General features: G+C 34.0%; 1 protein-coding gene across 2 annotated transcripts in view; it reads right to left on the bottom strand.

The window, feature by feature from the left end:
* The window catches only part of GEN1 (GEN1 Holliday junction 5' flap endonuclease), a 28,053-nt gene that overhangs the window by 4,555 nt on the left and 7,055 nt on the right, over positions 1-16,443 (bottom strand). Inside the window, exons 2-11 of one of the 2 annotated variants that reach the window (XM_061211169.1) lie at positions 14,622-14,797; positions 13,748-13,934; positions 8,894-9,070; positions 7,675-7,785; positions 5,525-5,598; positions 3,782-3,873; positions 2,307-2,457; positions 1,967-2,003; positions 1,796-1,876; positions 697-827 (exon numbers count right to left, since the gene is read on the bottom strand). In XM_061211169.1, coding sequence (XP_061067152.1) covers positions 697-827; positions 1,796-1,876; positions 1,967-2,003; positions 2,307-2,457; positions 3,782-3,873; positions 5,525-5,598; positions 7,675-7,785; positions 8,894-9,070; positions 13,748-13,934; positions 14,622-14,782 — 1,202 coding nt within the window. In that variant the 5' untranslated portion in view covers positions 14,783-14,797. Of the gene's footprint in view, positions 1-696; positions 828-1,795; positions 1,877-1,966; positions 2,004-2,306; positions 2,458-3,781; positions 3,874-5,524; positions 5,599-7,674; positions 7,786-8,893; positions 9,071-13,747; positions 13,935-14,621; positions 14,818-16,443 lie in introns of those variants that run through there. The other variant, XM_061211170.1, reaches the window with a different exon arrangement.

The raw sequence follows: 16,443 nt of genomic DNA, 5'->3' as shown, positions 1-16,443 counted from the left end.
TTCATTTTTCTTCTTGCTGAAGTCATCCTTTAACAGTGCTTTTGATGAGGGTCTGTGAGTGGCAAACTCTTAGTCTTCATATGTCTGAAAATGCCTTGCCAATGAGTGAATAATTTTAATGATGTCTGGGTTGCCAATTATTTTTAGTCAAAGCTTTGAAATATTACTCCATCATCTTCTGGAATCTACTACTCTCATGAAGGATGTATGCCAGCAGAATGTCACTCCTTTGTAGCTTATCTTTTTTCTTTAATACTTTCCCCAAAACTTTTTATTTTGAAATTTTTCAAACCTTAAGAAAAGTTTCAAGAAGAGTACAATGAATAATCATATACCCTTCACTGAGAGCCACCAATTCTCCATTTCAGTCCCTCCGTTCACTTTACATTTCTGTTCCCTTTCTGGTCCACGGAAATAATTATCTAGTTAATTCTAGCTATATCTTTTTATATTTATTTCTTTTAATAGTCTACTATTACTATATGTTTGAGGCAGAGAAGTGTGTCAAAGCATGAACTTACTATGTTATCTTGACTGTAAGCCCTGAATAAGCTTTTAATATTCCGGTAGACCTTTCCTCCATTTTTATAAAACAAAGAGATACATATCCCACTATTAAAGATATTAAGAAGAATATTTTAGATAAGATATTCCAATGAAAACACAGGGACTTATTCATACAATTCTTTATATTACCGAAGTGGCTGTAGTTGATTAGAGTTCCTTCTACCGAGCTTTCTTTCTATCATGTCATAGTGGGTCAACAGTATCAACAATTTCTCACATGCATAGTGACTGGGCCACTCCATTTTTTCAAGAGTAAATCTCTGTAAATATAATAAAAATAAAACAAGATTTTGTTATCTCTTGGAGACAAACAGCACTCTCAGGGTGATATTATCTTTTCCTTAAGAGATAACATACTTAGAGTTGTATCAATGAGAATATTCCCAGAAAGAACAGTGAGCCTCCTAAGTAGGCAATATGGCACAATGATGTAAGCGTGAGGGTTCTGGGTTTGAAGGCCAGAATATTTCCTAGATTTGGGTAAGTTACTTAACCTCTTTTAGCCTCAGGTTTTCCCTCTGTAAAATACAATCCGGCACACACATTATAAAGTTAGGGAAGATTACATGTAACGTGTTAAATATAACAGCAAATTTTAAATGTTCAATGAATGTTGGTTGCCATTATTACTACTGTTGTTGGTAGAGCTAAGCAACAAGTAGTTACAATTTATTGAGCCACTCTGTTTCTCTAGCTACTATACTAGGGATTAATATAAATAATCTCATTTAATCTGCATAGTGACTTCACAAGATAAGTAATATTATTTCTATTTTGAAGAAAACACATATCCAGGGTCACATGGTAAGCGATGGACTGTCCAAATTTAAATTTAGGTCACTGATTACAAATCCCAATGCATTTGTAAACTATACTGTCTTCCATAGCAATATACTGTCTTCCATAACAATACACAATAACAATATATATCTTTACATTCTCTGGTTATTAGCATCTCTCCCCCAACATATCCCTAAATACAATACATCTGTACATGGTCTTTAAGGTGTCTTGTAAAGAACAGCATAATTGTGATTTGTCTTATGGGCTACAAAGCATAGTTACTGTGTGGCAAAGGAATGGAGATTAGATATAAATGCTGAAAAATACATGTGCACTCAAGAGCCATCTATTTCAAACTCCTCTCAGATCAGTCAAAGTGATTACCCCTTCTTATCTTCCTAGTATCCAACTTCACACTGTAAAATAAGAGTTTATTTTCAGATACCTGAAACAATAATAAATCAGGTCTTTGGTACCTGATTGCCGTCACCAATTTATCCTTGTTCAAAAGGAATTCTTCAATAACCTAGCAAGAGAACAGAAAATAGCAATTGAGACGCCAAACTTTTAAAAAAAGCTTCTGAGATAAACACATGGTTGAATTATTACTCATTACCTCGCGGAATGGGAATCCCTCACAACTGCAAGCTTTTCTGAAAATAAGTTATATACATGTTATTAATACAATCAGGCAATTTTAGATAGACTCTAAAATCATCCATTTAATCTCTTCTCATTTAATGGAAAGTGTCCTTGTATAGTATCCTAGTCATCAAGCTTCTCAATGAAACATTATTAAATTACTATCTTCTAAGATAGCTTAATTTTTGAACAGAGACTAGAAAAGGATTCTGTGAAACGTTATTAATCTACATGGGGGAAAGTTATGCAGAAATAATTCAACCATAGGTGTATAAATAGGCCACATTAGGAAACAATGAGTACAAAAAACTTACTTCTTAATACTGTTTTCTACTGCATTTAGTTGTCTCTCATGTTCTGTTCGGTGCCACTCACAAGGACAACAGTATTCATAATCATGTGGCTCACAATATCGATCAGTTTTACATAATTTGCATCCATTACGTTCATGATCCTTAGGTGAACCTTCATGGAGACACAAAAAGTATGACTTTCACTGCTTTTTAGCATTACCTTCGATGTACATTTTTTTTTTTTTCCCTTATCTGAATTTTCAAAAACAAATACTGCCTAGCACAATGCCTAGCATACAGAAGGGTTTCAATACATTTAGGCCGAATAGAGTAATGAACACAATAATAATTCTTATGATAAAGTAGATCTTTAGTTATTACTATCACATGACACTATTTTTTTTCTGTAAATTACCCTTCTGTCTGAAAGTGTTAATTTGTAATATGAAATTATACATTTATAATAATCTCAAATGGAAAACTGTGGTGTATGTGGTAGCTACATACAAGAAAAGAAGGACATTATTAGTAAAACATTATTTAGTTAATAGAATAATTCATGAAATTGTTTCTTTAATAAGAATATGAAAAGAAAAGAGCAGTTAATTACCTCTGCTAGTGGCTAGCTCTCAGTTACTATATAGCTATTTTTAAACTATGCTTGGAACATAAATTGTGATTGTGGCCTGGGTGTGGGGTCCTAGTGCCCAGTAAAAGGAAAGCATGATTACCTTCAACACTTTTGAGAACACAAAGAACCTACATAACTGATATGACCTAAAATCATCATTTATAAGGTACCAAAAAAACTACAGAATGGCATTTTATCTATAAAAACATTGATTTCTTCCATGGTTTCATCTATCATTTTAAAAGGCTAATGAAAACATATTAAGACAAATAGATAAAGCAGAATTTCTTTTAAAAGATGAGCTAACATGATCTCTTAATCTCTCCTGAGAGCAAAAGGCCTTTTTAACCCAGTACATGTCAGGGACATCATTTTTTTAATCAAGACTAATGAACAGGGTCCAAGCTACTTAACAGTGAACATGTATTAGAAATTAGTTTTAAGTCACTATCTTCACACACAATAAAAATGCAGTATAGGACCGTTAAGAATTCTTTAAATATATAAAGATAAATCACTGATACATAAGAAAATGATTTCACTTTCATTTTTCCCTAAGATTTATCAGGACAATTTTTTTTTCTTAAAATGGATTTCTATATTGAAAACATAATTTTAGGATCACAGTAATCTGATAACATAGTTTGAAACTGCACATATCCTATATTTATCATTTACATCACGTTATTTCATTCAATAAATATTTATCGAGTGTCTACTGTGTGTATGTGACACAACTCCTGACACTGAGGGTTCCCAATCTGGTAAGGAAGGTAGGTATGTAAAAAGTACTATAAGAACAGAGATGAAAACATAGGTATCAGACAATAATATTCTAGAGATATCATTCCCTATGTCTGCTTACCTGGATGGGAACATACAGAGCAATGAGCCAGTTTGCTAACGACTGATGGTTGTGAATTAGAGTAACAAAATTTTTCATTCCACTGATTAAACCTTTAAAAGAAAATGGTATTAAAAGGAAAAAATAAATAATAAGGTCATCAAAATGCCATGTTCTCAAATATCAGGCTATTCTGTTCCTTTCCACCTGCCTACTTATTTTTCCTTTGGCGGTGAAGTTGCTGTCCCAGTCTGGGGACATAAAAACATAAAAAATTAAAAATAACTAGGGGGAACGTTAGTCTAAATTAATAAAAATTGGAATGACAGATAATTATAACAAAATGTAATCTCATTATTTTCAAGCGTGAAGGCAAACATTTTATAAAATGTTGCCAAAAGTACATATTTGCTGAAACTGTCTCAATAAGAATGATCTGTGGTTAGCCAAGTGCCATATTTGCTTGCTTTTCCTTTTTTATTTTATTCTTCACAATTCCCAAATGATTCCTTAACTCACCCCCATGCCAAAGTATACCTTTGCTTTTCTGCTTTGGAAAACAGTAATCACTGATGTTAATAATGAGTTTATTAAAGTCTTAGATCTATCAGTAGCTTTACAGCTGAAAGAGAAGCACTAAAAGAAAGAGCATGGCTATTTGAAATCTTTCTCATGGTCATCCCTTTTTTTTTTTTTTTAATTTTTATTTATTTATTTATGGCTGTGTTGGTCTTCGTTTCTGTGCGAGGGCTTTCTCTAGTTGCGGCAAGTGGGGGCCACTCTTCATCGCGGTGCGCGGGCCTCTCATTATCGCGGCCTCTCTTGTTGCGGTGCACAGGCTGCAGACGCGCAGGCTCAGTAATTGTGGCTCACGGGCCTAGTTGCTCCGCGGCATGTGGGATCTTCCCAGACCAGGGCTCGAACCCGTGTGCCCTGCATTGGCAGGCAGATTCTCAACCACTGTGCCACCAGGGAAGCCCGGGAAGCCCCCATCCCTTCTTCATTTCTACCACTTAATGTTTCCTTTCATGTACTCACTATCTCATAACTCCTGGAGGCAAGGACTATTTTAAGTCTCCCAGTGTCCTAGTTCCTTTCCTTTTTATTCATTCTATACTTTATCATCATAAATATTAATTTTTATAAAACATTGCCCTCATCAAGTAAATATAACTGACATGCTTTCAAAACTAAACAGCACAGTTTGTAAACAATATACTCTGTATCCTAACTGTCTTGTATCCTCAAGTTGTACAGTTAATTCATTAGAATTAACGTATTACTAAATTTGTGGCTATAGAACAAAGGGCAGTCAAGTAAAATTTTTGATCAAGTGTTATTAAATATTTGCAACATGTCAGGCATTTCATTTATAGAAAAATATAGTATCAAAGTAGTTATATAAAAAGTAATTTAAAATATGAAATTAATTTAATGTTAGTTTATCTTTACTTGTTGATGAAATAGTCTAAAATAGCCTGTGGCAAATGCCCATGGTTATAAATAAACGCATTTGACATCTTACTACTTGTGTTTGTAATGAGGTAATAATATTGAAAAAACCAAAATATGGCTTAGGACATACACTTTTCAGCTTTCTTTGGAAAACTTCTGAATAAATAAAATAACTGATTTTAAATAAAAATACAGATCATCTTAAAAATACAAAACCTTTTTTTGGAAAGCACAATACTTTTTGTATTCACTATTAAGTTCAAAAAGAATAAAAGACAAATGTCACAAGAAAAAGTAATTTTTAGTTACCTCTGAAGTAAACTTTGCCCTTTCAAAATCTTTATAAGTTTTAATGCTTGCTCTTTTCCAACTCCAGGGACTCCCTTTCAGAAAGTGGGAAAAGAAATTCAAATGTTAATCACTAGGGAATAGATAAATGAAGGGTGAGATGTCCATTCAATGCAAGATTGTGTAGCTCAAAGAATGAGGTAACTGTGTGCAAGACGCGTTGTTACCTGTAAAATGAAAATTGCAAAATAGCATACAGTATGATTTAGATTTGTAAGTTAAATAACAATTATATTGTTAATTTATGCAAACAAAAAAGTCAGAGTGTTATATACCAAACCACTGACTGTTTATTTTAGGAGAGGGAGGAACAGAATTTTAGAGGGCTTTCATTTTCTACGTTAATTACTTTGATAGTATTTTAATTTGACCTAACTTTAAGTTATATCTGTAATCAGGAAAAGGCATGTTCATTTGATTATATGAACATATAATATTTAAAGATCCAGATATCCAAAGAGAACAAAGGAGAATTCCAAGTTAACTCTTGAAATTAATAACTTAAGAAAATTAAAATAAGCATTAAGTTTCCTACACAAAAAATATATAAATAAATGTATATTCACATGACAATTTCTGGTTTAAATTGAGTCTTCCAGTTCCTATAAAAGTTTATTAATGTCTTTGTAAGCAAGGCTGTTCTTTAGCCGATATGCATCAGGAGAGACATACCAGTGTTAAAATACTTCTAAACTGGTTAGTAAATAGCCAATGCCCATGTACCCTGCGTGCCTGCCAGCAAAGGGGTCTCCCCCTTAAAATGAATTCCCTTTCCAACCCACCTACACTCAGGATTCAGCTAAAAGGGTAACACATAGCACAACAGAGGGTATCCAGAAGCATTTTCCATCTCTACAGCCTATGTCTTTAGCAAAACAGTTGCTGGATATTTTGTATGTCACCCTTCATGTACTAGCATTTAGTTACATATTAAATTTTTTTAGGCAAATCATGATAGTAGAGTCTTAAAGATCATTAAGTACAATGATATAAATAGATAGCAGTTTTGGTGGCAAGGAAACAAAAAACCAAAATAGGTAAGGCTAGCGTATAATGTAATACCACTGCAGCTAAAATTGGTTTCTGTGAGTTCAAGTTTGCAAATTTTTTCTTATATTCAAAACTGAGCTGTTTTTAGACTTTAATTATGATACAATTACATATGGGAAACAGAAATCTATTTCAGAATGAGAACTATAATAATTATTTTCTGTGTTATTTAACAGTTCTTTTCCTCCTGTTTTCTTTTCTTACTAGTTAAAAAAAATTGTTGATTTCTCTATTTGGTCACTGGTGACACAGATTAGAAATGAGAGTTAATAATTTTACTATCCTACTGTTTTTTCCTCTCCCAAGCTCTAGTGAAAAAAAATTGCATGTCATCCTTCTTTAGACTTCTCTTGGGGATAGAGTCTATAGTATAATGAGGGGTTTAGTAAGGATACAAAGATGATCAGCGGGGACATAATAATGGGACTATATGAAAATAGTAGGAGCTACAGTACAAGTCATTTTATATTTTTAAATATCATATTTGTGAATGTGGTTGTCATTGTAATTCTTAATTTATCCCTCACCTATTATACCTGTTACAGAGAACTATATTGTGGGTTTTCATGAGCAAAACTCAATGCAATGCTAAGAGGCATGGAAGGATGAATGGCTTAACCCAATAATCATGTTACCTAGCAACAGTAACAATAACACTGAGCACGTGCACAAATAGAAAGCTACAATGGAGATGCCAAACTCAGACAACAGTGAGAGAAACTAATATTGGCAAGAGACAGGGAAAGAGTAATTCCTACATTTCTCTAAAAGGATAGTCAAACGTGAATGTGACTCTCTTAGAGTAATGGTTTACTGGGATTTAAGCTGTGGTACTAGTTATGATTCTATTCTCATTTATAACATTCAGTATCATGATGAGCAAGCTGTTTAATGCCACTTCAAATGCTCATTATTTTAGTTACTGAATAGTTTATTACACCTATATTCTAAATTAGGTTCTTAATTATATAAAATGATATTGTATTCATATTTATGCAGCATGTAAGGTACCAAAAAAACCCCACTATGAATAGTAAATAAATATGACAATTGCAGCGTACCTTTGGAAGATAATCACAGCCAAGTAGTATTGCTAGCCCAACCAGAGCATTTCTATCCAAACCTAGTTTACTCTGGATGGATGACATTGTATAACAGTCAACATGTGGGTCCTAGAAAAAGAACGGATTCAGTTTCACCTTCAAAAAACTAAACAAAAACAACATTATAAAAAATAATTTGTCAAAGCTGTCTCTAAATGTTTATTCCTATAAGTTTAAAATTATCCTGATCACCAGAATCTTCATAAAATCTAACACTTCAATATCTGGAAAGAAAGTCATAGTTTCAAAAATGGCTTTAAAAAATTAACTATAGTAGTCATTTTTTCCTCTTTATTGTTTTTTGGTGTCTACAAAAGTAGATTTTCATCTTGCACAATTAAGCACGGTAAATTGTATATTATAGAAATTGTATATTATTGTAATTACATCATCAGAAGTTAACTATCATTAACAGCATCAGGCATATTCTTCTAAGAAACATGTTCTTTGACACATACATACAAATATTTATTACTCTATTTTTAAGTAAAAATAGGATTATATAAAAATACTATTTTGCAATATTTCTTGCCCACTAATATAACTGTATCTTTAATATCAATAATACATACCTTTTTAATGATTGCTTACATTAGACGGACTCTAAGGCAGTGTTTCTCAATGGGGACACTGGGAGCATTTTCAGAAAGATAACAGAATTTTTTGGCAAGAGGTTTAGTCTCCCTGGCTCCAATCCACCAAAGGTCCATAGTCTCCCTTGCCCAACCTTGAATAGTTACAACCAAAATGTCCCATGTATTACCTCCCTCCATGAGAACCGTGGCTGTATTTAGCCATTCTCTATCAACGGGCATTTGGATTGTTTGCCAAATTTTTGTAATTAGTGACAATGCTGCAGTTAACATCCTTGTATATCTCTCCTTGCATATTTGGAGGTGTTTTTGAGGCTTACTAAAAGTGCAAATTCTGGGTCAAGGCAATACATATTGTATGCAATTTTATAATATGTAGTTGAAACTGATTTAGAATTAAACCTTGTGAAACAAGTCAAGCCCTTAGGAGAGAAATCCACATTTCAAAGAGAATGAACTATGTGGCACTGATATTTTTAGTAACAGTAAATATTTTACTTAGTGATTGCTAAGTGCCAAGAATTAATCCCTTTAAAAAAAGTAGTGTGTAAAACAAATGCTGAAAAAGGGAAAGAAAACAATACCTTGGTATTCATAGTGAAATTTCTATAAACAGTTTGGGCCCCATAAAGGAAAGCATCTCCATCATTGGTGAGGCAGCCATCTACATAACCACTGGCATTGAGGTAAGCACACATGGCTTCAGCTTCCCCAGCAGCTTGGACCCAGGGAATTCCTAAGCATTCCAGCATATCAAGACACTGAAAAGAAAAAGTAGGTGCAACATACCTAAGAACATTTTTATTGATGCTTTTTTCAGTGTTTAACTTACTTCTATATCACAAATATTAATAGTAGCTATTTAGGTGTTTTAAAACTTATTACATTTAAGAAACAACTGGAAACTTGAGCACTGAATACTTAATGGCAAAGTATTAGTATTAAACTTTTAGGTGCAATAAAAAAATTGTATTGTGGTTATGTTTTTATTTTTTAAGAGCCCTTATCTTTTAGAGAAAGGTACTGAAATACTAAAACAATATTATGTCTGGGATTTGCTTCAAAATAATGTGGGACCTCCTAGAGAAATGGAAATAGAAACAAAACTAAACAAATGGGACCTAATGAAACTTAAAAGCTTTTGCAGAGCAAAGGAAACCAAAAACAAGACGAAAAGACAACCCTCAGAATGGGAGAAAATATTTGCATATGAAGCAACTGACAAAGGATTAATCTCCAAAATTTGCAAGCAGCTCATGCAGCTCAGTATCAAAAAAACAAACAATCCAATCCGAAAATGGGCGGAAGACCTAAATAGACATTTCTCCAAAGAAGATATACAGATTGCCAACAAACACATGAAAGGATGCTCAACATCACTAATCATTAGAGAAATGCAAATCAAAACCACAATGAGGTATCACCTCATACCAGTCAGAATGGCCATCATCAAAAAATCTACAAACAATAAATGCTGGAGAGGGTGTGGAGAAAAGGGAACCCTCTTGCACTGTTGGTGGGAATGTAAATTGATACAGCCACTATGGAGAACAGTATGGAGGTTCCTTAAAAAACTAAGAATAGAACTACCATACGACCCAGCAATCCCACTACTGGGCATATACCCTGAGAAAACCATAATTCAGAAAGAGTCATGTACCACAATGTTCACTGCAGCTCTATTTACAATAGCCAGGATATGGAAGCAACCTAAGTGTCCATCAACAGATGAATGGATAAAGAAGATGTGGCACATATATACAATGGAATATTATTCAGCCATAAAAACAAACGAAATTGAGTTATTTGTAGTGAGGTGGATGGACCTAGAGACTGTCATACAGAGTGAAGTAAGTCAGAAAAAGAAAAACAAATACCATATGCTAACACATATATATGGAATCTAAAAAAAAGAAATGGTTCTGAAGAACCTAGGGGTAGGACAGGAATAAAGACGCAGACGTAGAGAATGGACTTGAGGACCCGGGGAGTGGGAAGGGTAAGCTGGGACAAAGTGAGACAGTGGCATGGACATATATACACTACCAAATGTAAAATACATAGCTAGTGGGAAGCAGCTGCATAGCACAGGGAGATCAGCTCAGTGGTTTGTGACCACCTACAGGGGTGGGATAGGGAGGGTGGGAGGCAGACGCAAGAGGGAGGAGATATGGGGATATATGTATATGTATAGCTGATTCACTTTGTTATAAAGCAGAAAATAACACACCATTGTAAAGCAATTCTACTCCAATACAGATGTTAAAAAAAAAAAATGTGGGAGTAGAGGAGTGGGTGGGAGTATAGATGAAACAAAATTGGTCAAGAGTTGATAATTGTTAAAGATTGGTGATGGGTTACTTTTGTATTCATTTAAAATTTTCTGTAAGGAAAAGCTAAAAATTTTAATGTCAATTAAAAAGTAATCCATATTCGATTAAAAAATTAGTTTTAAAAGTACTTAAAAAAGTAATGAATATGCAATTTTCATTGTTTTGTTCAACGCTATTATCTCAAGAGTCTGAAACTATCTTGACATAATAATAATTAATCACATTAACATTTACATCTGTAAAACTACAGCAATTCTTCTCACATGATGATCATCCCAATATGAGCTCTTCCAAAGAAGACGCTATTACACAATTTTGGCTTGAGACCGTAAAGTTCACTTCTTATCACCTCCCCTGTACGATGAAACTCTCACATTATGGGGAACCACACAGGGGTCCGTTGATGGAGTGCTCCTAGGAAGTCAAATGTCTGTACAGGATGTTTATATCAATTTGCGGTTTTCTTGGGGTTATGCATTTAACCCAGCTGAGTAGCTTATAGTTTAGCTTTACAGCCTAGTGCAGTCTTTCTTGTCATATGTGATACTCTCATTCTATCACTGAGGAATACTGGATATGGTGAGGAAAAGAGGCGATTTACCTGTAGTTTCTAGAGACAGAAAAAATATCATCTCTTTTGCTGTAACTGATTAATTGTTTGCATGCTATATGATGTAATAAAAACCTCTGCCAGATGTTGCCCAAGGTGGACAAGGTTCAGAAAGACAAAGTACTATGTCGAAAAAAAAAGGTGCTTTTCAGAACTCCGGCTGGGTGACTTTAGAGAGACGGTTTTGTTCTAGGTGCTACTGCAACACCATAGTTGTTTCTAATTTACTCATACATAAAAAGTATCCTTTCATAAAAAACAAGAGTTTAAAAGTCATTTCAGATTCTGTTCCAACTCTTTTCAAAAACCAGCACAGAATTTGTGATGAGGTTGGTTGCAATTTTCTCTACCCTAAGTCTCTATCACGTGGGGTGGAGGTTGTGTTGGAGGACTAATGTGTGCTTTTCATGCTTGTAACTAAAAATGGCAGTAGATTAGGAGAACGTAAGGCTTAGTAACTGAGTGTACAGAAATATGATAATGATTAATGGGCAGGCAACGTTGAACCAATACAAAATGCCTAAGAACACCACAATTAGAGAAATAAAGAAATAGGAATAGAGCAATTTTCTCAAAAGGACATAAACATCTTTTTGCTTTATACTGGGTATTTAATGCCTTAAGTACGTAAACCATAGATATTTCCAGGAACTGATTACACAAGAAATAATTAGAATTCAGTACAGATATTTTCTTCAATTACTGATAGTCATTAAGGTAGAAGAGTCACTAACTGAAAATTATTATTTTTAATCACATAAAAATAGAAAATAGAATTTCTGGAGAAAAATGCATATTAATTTATGCAATGCCTTTTAAAAGAAATTAAAATTTTAAACAACATTAAAAAGAAAAACAGGGATAGGAACTCAAAGCAAATATGATAAAAGGTTTACTTCCTTAGTATATAAAGAATTTGAACAAAAGAAAAAGTAAAACCTCAAAAGATAAGTGGGGAAAGGATATGATGGTCATTACCCAGAGAGGGACTAAAACTAAGTGAAATGTTTAACCTCACCATTAAAAGAACAATACATATTAAGTATGTATTATATGTATTTATACGTATTATATAAACAAAGAAATGTCTTCGATTTTGCATACTAAATAGTACAAAGATAAACCTCCTAATATCCAATAATCTTGTGGGTGCAATGAAATTGCCTATCTCATATCTGTACTGGTAGAGAGTAATTGGCAAGAGTTATAAAATCACTCCTAAACTTTGGTCTATCAATCCCACTTTGGGTAATTTTATCGTAAAATCACAAGAAAAAGCTATGCTTACAAAAAAATGTTCATCATAATTTCCTATATAATAGAGAAGAACTAAAAAGCAAACAATATACAATACAATATACAATCATGGGGAATGATTTCATACCTTCATACATGTTGTACCATCATTAAAGTAATGATTTTGAATAGAATATGGCAACAGGGAAACATGGGTATGTTAAGTGAAAACTCCAGATAAAAATTATTTGTGCATGATTACCACAATTTTTAAAAGTATATACACTTAAAAAAGAGACAGGGGACTTCCCTGGTGGCGCAGTGGTTAAGAATCCTCCTGCTAATGCAGGGGACACGGGTTTGAGCCCTGGTCCGGGAAGATCCCACATGCCACGGAGCAAATAAGCCCGTGCACCACAACTACTGAGCCTGTGCTTTAGAGCCCGCGAGCCACAACTACTGAAGCCCATGTGCCTAGAACTCGTGCTCCACAACAAGAGAAGCCACTGCAGTAAGAAGCCCACACACCGCAAGGAAGAGTAGCCCCAGCTCGCCGCAACTAGAGAAAGTCCCCGCGCAGCAACGAAGACCCAACGCAGCCAAAAATAAATAAATAAATATATTAAAAAATAAATAAAATAAAAAGAGACAAAATAATAATAGCTTCCTATTGTTTTACTTACTTTATCGTATTATAGATTTCTCTTCTTTTTAAATTTTTATAAAAATATATAATATTTTATAACGTATAAATATATTAAAATATAACAATAAGTACTTTTTAAAATTACAAAGCCCTAAAGGAAGCCAAATACGTATTGTATCTATGAACTCTCATTAATCCTGAATGAGTAAAGTATGAATTAATGAGACCTCTATTCTGGGAATTCTTTAAGTGCTGAAGATGTCATGAAATGTAACATATTAAGTCCTGATTATGTACCAGTTGTTTTAGATATATTTTCTCTAATTTTCACCATATCCCTGTAAAGTATTACTATCCTATTTTACAGAGTAGGAAACGAGGCAAAGACAGGTTAAAAATCTTGCCCACTGTTCCAGAGTTTCTAATGGCCAGAGTCAGAATCTGAATGCAGGTGAGTTTCACTCCAAAACTTAAACTCTCTTCTCTATTCACACTGTCCTTCTAGTCACAGTAAAGTTAATAAGTATTAAGGATACTGAACGAAAAACTTTATCAGAGTAAAATATACTCTATAATTCAAATCAGAATTATTAAGTCAGATCTGAATGCTCACCTCCTTTAAGACTGATTTAAAATGTGATCTCCCTGTTTTCTGAGACCATGTTTTTCCCGAACCTCCATACCGAATCTGATTCCTCTTACTTATGACATCAGCTTTCAGCTTCGGGGGTTCCCCTTCCATAACGAACACCAGTTTTACATCCATTAGCGTTAAATATGAGATACGAAAAAACAGGTTCCTGAAATATAAAAGTTAATAATACATTAATCATCATATATTGATAGCAGAAGTCAACCTAGCAGTATGACATAACGGCAAGAACATTAATATCAAAAATGTTATATGCAATAACATTTTATTTGTTAAGATTTTATTTTAAGTAGACTGGACTGAGAGACCACTGTGTGTCTTTTAGCAGAGGAGATTTATGATTATTCTAATTGTTATGTGGAAAATGGTTTGGAGGAGGAGGAGGCCAAGAGAGGAGGGAGGGAAACTAGCGAAGATTTCATCTCAGCAGGGCAGATAAGAGATGTTGGCATCCCCTGAGGCAGTGCTTCCGGACATCGAGAGAAGTTTGTGAACGCAGGGTATATTCTCGAAGTAGAACTGGCAAGACTTCTGATGGATGGATGTGTGGAGGACAAAACAGGAGGAGAATGGCTCCCAAATTTCTGGCTTTTAGTCATCGAAGCATCCTTGCGGATATGTTAAATAGGCAGCCAAGTATATGAGTCTGAAGCTCAAAGGGTACGAGGTACAAATTTGTGTTATCAATATGGAGATGGCAGATCGAGACATATTAATACATTTTAAAATCTCAAAATGTAAAACAGCAACAACAAAAGAAATGAAGTGGAAACAAAACCAAGACATCCACTGCTTATGCAATCATCTATTTATATTCTGAGCATGTTTACTCTACCTGAGGTGGGGCTTCATGACTGTCCCAATCATTTTTTTGACTGTCTGTGCTTCACATACCCAGAGACTCAGATCAACCGCAATGGTTTTCCCACCAAGACTGTGCAAGTGGACGTGTTGTTTAACAGGCTCCAGAATCTGCCACAAGTCATTCACTCCCATCCTGGTGATTATCTGCTGTTATTTGAGGCACACTTTTCAAAAGATTGTTAAAAGACATAGAAGCTCAGAACAGAAATTCAAACAGTGTATTTTGAGCTAGTGTGGGGTGATTCATAAATAATAGAGTATTCTTATTTCTTCCATTGGTCAGCTCTTCGGAATGAATCAAGAACACCTGAAACATTAAAAATGGTGGTAATACACTTAGTGGCTTCAAAAATACTGACGCAACTAACAGATGAAAAGTTATTAACAGATTATAGCATGCTGAATTTGTCCTTAAAATCCACTCATGTCACCAAATATGTTTCTCTATAGTGCTGAAAAATAGTTATTTTTAAACTTAATGTAACCAAATGTCGATGGCTGTCTTGTCCCTCCTAATTCTTTCCTCTTTTCCACGCAGTCTTTAGCAGTGGCTGAGAATAAAATTTTTCACATGGTCACATTAATATTGCAAGAAATTTGGAAAATAAAAGGAAAAATTACCCCCACCTCAAAAAGGTGGTAATTGGCTTTGTCCCAGCTAATAAGAGCTAACAAATGCGGAGATGGGAAGAAAATCCACAGATGTGGTAATGCATGTTTGTCTTCTTGAGAATTCACTCCTTGATTTACATACCTAAAGAGAGAATAGGACTAGTCCTCTATCATAATCAGGAAAAACAAAAAGACAAAAGCAAGGAAGAATGCAAACACATAAACAAACAAAAAAACACAAAAGATTAATGAAGGAAAACTGATGGAAAAGTGGTGGGGAGATAGAAGAGTTGAAGGAATACATAATTTTTTTTTTTTAAAGAGCATTGGCTTTTTAAATTGCAAGGTCATGCATGTTCATTGTGGGAAAATAAAAAATCTTTTAAAAGAAAAATATTTTAAAACCACCTATAGTTCCACTATCCAAAGAAAACTGATGTTAAACTCTTTTCTATGTACATGACATTTTAAAAACAAAATTGGCTTAAACCCTGCTGTTGTAACCTGCTTTGGTATTTTCTATACGCCAGTTTTTCCTTATTAAACATCTATAGCTGTTTTTCTTTTCCTTTGTTATTATTTGATAAAAAATATTATGTAGCATTTGCATTGAAGATTCAGTCTGACTATGTAAAGTTTGACTATGTATCCTCTGAATAATGACCTTAATTCACTCTACAAACACAAGGTAGGATACAAGACATATTAAGACAAAAAGCTATCACCACAATGTAAAGCCATTCTAAATAAAATGTAACTGTATTGTCTGTTCCTTTAACAGAGTCCATGGTAAAAGCAAATGTTCTCAAATTGTACATGGCTACAAAGAAAATAAATGCTGGAAATGTGGCTATCTGTCATTTTCTCTGAGCTTTTCTGAATCTTAATTTTAAACGTGGTCAGTGTAACCCTAAGTAGTATTTTGTGCACTCGTTTTTATGAAGAGCTGCACAAATATTTGCCGATATGTCACTTTAGAAGGAAAATTATAGATTTAAATACAGAGAAGAAAGCATTAGGTAGTAATGGTAGTTCCAGTGCTAATATTGTCTATTGCACATCAAGAAGGCCCACAGATTGAACGTGGGTGGCATTGTGACATGGATTCAGAGTCAAGGTTTTATCTCTTTGTTAGTGAAAAGTTGTAGTAAACTCTGGAAAAAGAGTGGGGGCGCATGTAT

This window comes from Eubalaena glacialis, chromosome 14, assembly GCF_028564815.1.
Source record: "Eubalaena glacialis isolate mEubGla1 chromosome 14, mEubGla1.1.hap2.+ XY, whole genome shotgun sequence".
Taxonomy (NCBI): Eukaryota; Metazoa; Chordata; class Mammalia; order Artiodactyla; family Balaenidae; genus Eubalaena; species Eubalaena glacialis.
The sequence above is the reverse complement of the archived record's forward strand: the minus strand, read 5'-3'. Positions and strand labels throughout refer to the sequence as shown.